This window comes from Penaeus japonicus, unplaced genomic scaffold (genome assembly GCF_977035675.1).
Source record: "Penaeus japonicus unplaced genomic scaffold, GWHDUDI00000001_assembly GWHDUDI00000025, whole genome shotgun sequence".
NCBI lineage: Eukaryota > Metazoa > Arthropoda > Malacostraca > Decapoda > Penaeidae > Penaeus > Penaeus japonicus.
In genome coordinates, this window is record NW_028234427.1 from 20,632,934 (window position 1) to 20,640,433 (window position 7,500).

At 36.7% G+C, this 7,500-nt stretch overlaps 1 protein-coding gene across 4 annotated transcripts in view; it reads left to right on the forward strand.

Moving 5' to 3' along the window:
* Window positions 1–4,365, forward strand: part of Jupiter (microtubule-associated protein Jupiter) — a 21,663-nt gene extending 17,298 nt beyond the window's left edge. For all 4 annotated transcript variants that reach the window (XM_086551449.1, XM_043029593.2, XM_086551450.1 and 1 more), the window contains one exon: window positions 3,139–4,365. In XM_086551449.1, coding sequence (XP_086407575.1) covers window positions 3,139–3,248 — 110 coding nt within the window. In that variant the 3' untranslated portion in view covers window positions 3,249–4,365. The remainder of the gene's footprint in view (window positions 1–3,138) is intronic.
* The last annotated feature ends 3,135 nt before the right edge of the window (window positions 4,366–7,500 follow it).

Genomic DNA, 7,500 nt, shown 5'->3' on the forward strand with positions numbered 1-7,500 from the left:
AATCAATACATATAACTTTGTAAATAAATATATATCTGTGAATATATATCTAAATATCAGTGTAATATATATTATTACAATGGTGTATATAAAAATATATTATATATTATATATGTGTATATTCTAAAAATAAATATCAAAATCAAATGTATAAAAAAATCTATCTGTGTAACAACTATATTCTATAATGTAAAACTATATATAATAATTGAATATAAATCATATAAAAGTAAATAATCTCCAATATAATTACAATATATATCTATATGTAAAATAACTCTGTCAGTCTGTTTCTATGTATACACTCCTACTGATCTAAATGACAGTATATATCTCAGGTCTCCTATATATAAATGAATATACATCTAACATTTATCAGTCTCACTAAAAGACAATAATCACAGACACACTAATAACTATATCACAAACATTCACAGTAACTCAAATATAAAAACAACTCTGTATCTGACAATGTCTAAATAACGTGTCACATCACACTCAATACACCACTCTCTGAATCTTTAAAACAAATGACCCTATAACTGTACCTCAACTGACACTCTCTCTGTCAATCACTCAAACATAAACTCAACCAATGACATTCAAAACAAAGTCCACACACTTACACACACACAGTCACATTCTCTTTTACACCAACACTTACACACACACAAACACTACACACTCACAAACGACACACATGAACACAGTCACCAAATCATCACATACCACAACATACACACACATACTACAGACATCTAACAATCTCACTCATAACACAACACACACCAACAGACATCAAACCACACACAAACAACATCCACACACAGTCACGCCACACACATATACCACGCCTACTACACAGCACACACATACACACACCGACACACACTCACAACACACACACTCCATGTACACACACATACACACACAACAAAGTCACCCACACACAACAATCCCCACTATTCACAAACACACACACACACCCATGAACACACACACATACACCTATTACTCTCACCTACCAACAACCTATTTACACCCACTCTTTTAACACCACTACCAACATACCCACACTTTTTTCACCCTATTTATTTCCACCCTAATAAACACTCAACACACAATACTAACAAACACACCCAAACACTCACACACACACAAAAACTTATATAGTCTATAGAGGTTACACTCACACCACCACACCCAACTCCAATTATTCACACACAACAACCTTACTAACCACACACACCCAATAGACACACACATACTCACACCTCAATACACTCTCTGAGAGACACTCTCACAGACATACACACACTCAATATCACTCTAATCACACACACTCTGAGAGAGACACACAAACACATATATATCACACACTCACACAATTATATACACACACACAACAACATACACACATACTCTCACACACAAAAACACTGATACACACCACACACACATAACACAACAATACAAACTACACATGTACCAAAAGATCCACTCACTCACACATTCACTACAACATATACACACACACACACACAAAATCACACAGTACAAAAACACTGAGTTTCACACACTTCAGATGAGACTACACTCTGATATAGACACAACAGATATCCAAACACAAAAGATCACACACACCACACATCTAAGACACACACACAAACCACTATACAACACCTCACACACATCTACACCACACCACCCATAACTCACACACACACACACTCACAGACACACACACACACACACACAGACACACAACCACTCCACACAACTCTCACACACACTACAACACACCCTACTCATAAATATATATTCTATAAACACACACACTCTCTCACAGACACATCACACAACAACAGCATACACACACACACAACACCACACACCTCTCACACACACGCACACACAACAACACACACACTTACACCACACACACACACACACAGACACACCATACACACACACAAACACTATACACAAACACACACAACTCCCACAACATCCACACACACACCCACACAACACTCACACACTCACACACACATACACACACACACACACACACACACACACATAACACACAAACACACAACAACCAAGACTCACTACCATCCACTACACACATCCACACACTCCACACACATACACACAACACACACTCTCACACACACACACACACAAACACACACAGACACCACACCACATACACACACACACACATAACCAACACACACATTATACACATACCACACATCCTAACACATACAACACACACACACACAACAACACAACCCAACATAACACACACACAGCACACACACACACACATTCACTTACAACACACACACTCACCATCACAAATCACACACCACCATACACAACAACACAACACATCAGACACAAACCCACTCACACAACACACATACACACATGACACACGTAGTAAACACACTGACCACAAAATACTCTCAACACAACACACACTACACACACGGTGAGCAAAAACAAACTAACAACCATCACAACAATACACACACACACACACACACATCAGACACACACCACCAACACAAACCACACACAACACACACACACACACCCACACAACACATACTCTACACACACACATATCAACACACACCACACACACAACACACACAAATAAACCACACCCAACCACTACCCCAAAACTAACACCCGTACAACTCTCTCATTAATCCTAGAAAATAAATAAGATGGCCACATTTAGCGTAAAAGCATAGAATAAGCTAAGCCTTGATGCAAAGGTTTTATAGTGTACATTCAATTGCATGCCTTCCATTCAATGTTTTTGAACTTGTCAGTGGACACTTGTACATTTAATTCTTTGGTTACGGAATTAGTATTGATATATAATTATTTAACTTTGAATTATGTTTTTTTTTTAATGAATTATGTTAGTGAGCAATATTTACTTTCTTGCAGTATAACGTGCCATCAGAATAACTAATTCACAACTTTTATAAAGTTCTTTCCTTGTTTCATGATTACTATAATATAATATATATATATATATAATTATTAGTATCATTCTTCCATTTATTTCTGTAACTAGCGAATAAAGATAAATGGCCGTTCTTTATATTTCAGCTGGAAATCCAGTCCCTTCAGAGACTCCTGAGAACAAGACCACAGACCAGCCACAGCCGCAGCAGAAACAGCGTATCCCCCCGGGTGGTTTTTCCACCAAGCTCTGGTAGATGGCCATCCTTTCAACTGAAAAGCACTAACTCCACTAAGGCTCTTCGTGGCTGGCATTAACCTCTTAAGGGATGATGAATATCTAGGGGATGTTAACCTTGAAATTGAACTAGCTTGTAGGAAAGCTGTTCTCCGTTTCATAGCACATTAGACTGACTGTAGTTAATTTTTTAATCACTTTGTAAACGAGTTCCAAAACTTTGCAAATAAAGTGTTGGGGAAAGTGTGGCGACTAAAGAGCAAGTTAAGCATAATATCATATAACCCTGATTTGAGCAGCCTTGCTTCTTCAGGGATCATTAGCAACAAGTTTATCCTAGTTGTGTAGGTCATTTGTTTATCAGTTCAAGATATACTATTCTCGATATTTCATAACCACAGTGTACTGAAATAATGCGTAGTATATTTGGTTCATAGATATATTTTACTATCTTTTTAGTTTTAATCTTTAACATGATTCAGTGTCAGAAACCGTCAACACTGAGCTTGCCTATTTTATATTATGGTAAGGGTTTTTATGTGCTTTTGCCTTCTTGCCTCTCAATAGTTTTTACTTCGATCCTAAACATTTAGCTTGCATCTGCAGTATGGAGAAAACCGGTCAGATATCCTATCTAAGCCAATTGAAAGTTGCTCAACTTCGCTTTTTTGAAAAGAATTCATCTTGGAGTGGAAGCTTAGTTACGAGGCTTTATAATGTGCTGATTAGTGAAGCAATATGTATCATTTTGCCCATTCCACTTTCCTTTTGAAATGTATTCTTGCAAACTTTAAAGTATCTTGGATTAAAATTTAATTTGTCATACACTTCCATCTATCATTGTTTTGTATTATAACGATTTTTATTGTCATCATTAGTATTTGCAGAAACTATCTCCTAATAATTCTACAGATTGTTTATACTATTTTTAACACTACCTTCCATGATTACTTTTTGTATGCAAATTCCATCAAATCTGTGATATTTTTTCTGTTGCTGGAAGGGTTCATATATGAATATGCAATTCACTATGTTAATGTGACATTGGGAACTCGATGAAAATATCTAACTGACTTCATTTGCCTCATGCAAAATTAAATAATTTGTATGAATTTCAATAAAGTTACTTACTCACATTGTTGTTGTTCTGCTTGTCAAGGTAAAACTTGACGGTACCTCTGGCTTGAGACCACATCCTGCTTTTATCAAACTTAAAGAAAATGGTAAGGAGAATTTAAAATACGAATTTTCGTAGTCTACCCCATTGTAAATATTTTATTAGAATTTGGTTGGGCGCACACAGCCACTTCAAATTTTGACAATCTTAGACATTCCATAATTGATCATCAAATACCAGGTGATAAGTGCACACCCACGCACTTGCAAAATGTACATTCATCGATGATAAGGATACTGCGTGTATATAAATGTAATATCCAAATTGTTGGCGTGATAAGTAATATGGATTTTTGAGGTTAAAGTACAAATATACTGCTATTAGTATCTGGAGAGGTGAATAACTTTGATTCTAACTCCTGTGTCTATCGTCCGACTGCAGAAGTTATCACCGTAAATGTTATTTACTATATAATAGTTACCGAAGATATACAATTACTGTACTATAGATCCTCAGTAAGAGAATTAAGTCTATAAAACTCAAAGTTTTTATTTTATTTACTGACAGCCACTGGATGAAAACGCAAAATACCTATATTTGTAAGTAGTTCAGTATTTGGTTTTGTCGCCAGTAAGTAACGACCAAAAATAAAGCCAGTAAAAATCTCACCAATGACGTCCAATTGAAAAGAAAATTATGAAAAATAGATTTCGAGTATTTTCACTATCGTCAGCAGTCAATTCGGTGATTCTTACATGCAGTATATTTGTCACCAATGACATTTGTCACTAAAATCCATTTAAAAGGTATCAGTATACAGCCGAAAGATATATGACAAATGCTCGGGCAGCGTCATTGGCTCGAACTCCAGGGCGTTACTCACAAACAGTCTTGTCATTTTCTTCAAAAATTTAAGGTGACCGACTTCAAGATTGCCCCACACTTTGTCAGTGGCTTGCTCTTGGACTGGTCTTGGCAGTTTTGTCACGTGTGAGAATTTCGAGGCAGATTTTGAACTCATTTCGTCTACCACTATTGATGATCCTTTTCTTATGTATATACCTCATTTTATTTATTTTCTTCCATTATGCAACACGATATATTTTCATATTTAAAGAATTGGTAAATGAAACCGGGTTAGGAGGAAAATATACCAAAATTCCACTTAATTCAAATTCATTATAGGTCGGTATGCTGGCAGGCAGAGCTCTGGTGCTGGGACACCTGTCAGGTAGGATTCAGTCACAGAAAAGGCGGAGAGAGAAGATTCAGAAGAGGATCAGCATAACAGGCAATACAGCCATCCAGCATTTAGCTCTGGAACATACTCCATTCTTTGCCAAAGTTACAATTACCGTAGATCAGTAAATCTGATGGAAATTTTAGTAAGCAGGTCATGGCAAATAAATGTTTCGTATCGCAATTAAAGCTCAGCGGGACCTTGAGACCTGATTGTCATGAAATGTCTTCTTGGCGTTGCTAAACTAAGTAACGTACAGGATGTATAGGGCCAGGATCAGATTACAAAAAAGTTTACTTCCTCATTACGAATTCATCCAACACTTAGCTCCTCTTGATGATGAAACCGCTTAACCCGATTAATATCCACCATGTGCTCAAGGGGACATCAAAGACCCTTTTCATTATAAAAGTTACAGGTCCGGTCTTCTTGGCAATGCGATAGGAGCCTAGCCAAATTCGGCGCCAAGGCTCTCCTGGCACCTTTAAATCATTGTACAGCTTTTCGGCGCCAAGGCTCTCCTGGCACCTTTAAATCATTGTACAGCTTTTCGGCGCCAAGGCTCTCCTGGCACCTTTAAATCATTGTACAGCTTTTCGGCGCCAAATATTAACGTCTGTCATGGTATCTTACCTCCGTTCCTGGAGCCAGTTGAGTGTGTTGCAGCATTTTTCCAAGTCATCTGTAGTTTTCGTAGTATATCAAAGGTTCCTTCGTCATACTTTATAATTCTGTTTATTAAACCTGACGGAACGTTATAGTTCCATCAGGAACAGATGGGGAACATTAACAGGCATGTGAACGTTGGACCTCAATGCGTATCTTATGTAAAGCTGGTATTCATCTCAAGATGAATACCTATCGTAAAAAGGATGGAATGGTGTAGTGTTTTTTTTTTTTTTTATCTGAACCAGTTTGCAGACTTCCCAGAACTATTTATTATTAAACCCCGAGCCATTATCAGTAACCAACATATTCAGATCTCCAAATTAGGTCACGGTTTCCTGGAAAAAAAACATTGGCTACTGTTTCTGTCTACTTATCTGGCAAAGCTACCTTATGAGATGGTCCACAGTTGATAAAACAACGTATGCTAGAGTAAGACTGATAGAGGTGCATATGCATTACGTTTTTGTACTCCCTTCTTTAACATTCAGAGAATCCTCGAAGGTAACCTTTCGTGACTGACGGTTCGTTTAGGAAAAGGAGCAGGGATTTTAGTCTGTATGTACGAAATATTCCCTGAGGGATAGCCATAGGAACATCATGAACCAGGTGAAGAACTGCTGCACACAGGTCATAACAGGGGACTAGTCTGTGGTTCTTATGTTGTTTAATGTGATACAGAATTCCATTTTCTATGTCGAACTCGTGAATAGGAGCAGATATTCTATTAATGTTTTCATTGCGGGTCTTTCATTTGTAGCTCATTGAAATTCACCTTGCTCAATATTATTAAGGTCAACAGGTAAATAATTCATCTTAAAATATCTGGCATGTAGTTCTTCCCGTTTTAATTAATATTATAGTTATAAATGATTATTGAATATGGCTGATTGATTGACTTAATGCTTGATAGATTACACAATAATTATATATGATCACTTTGCTTTTCGAAAAATATCAGTGATATGAACGTATATTTTAAATGTATTTTGCAAATATTTTCAAGTGTCCAGACTTTTGTTTTTCCTATCTTGAGTCTCTTGATAATTGATTCCTCTTCCTCACTTCTCATTATTTTATTTCGGGAACAATTGACTATTCGAATAATTGTAAGGCCGTTAGTACCATAGAAACGCTAATTTTTATCATCCGCGATCATTATATACCCTCCTCATCTAAAAGTACCTAGGAAAGCTTAGACAGTTACGACAAAAATATTTTAATACACTGTTTATGAACATGCAACCA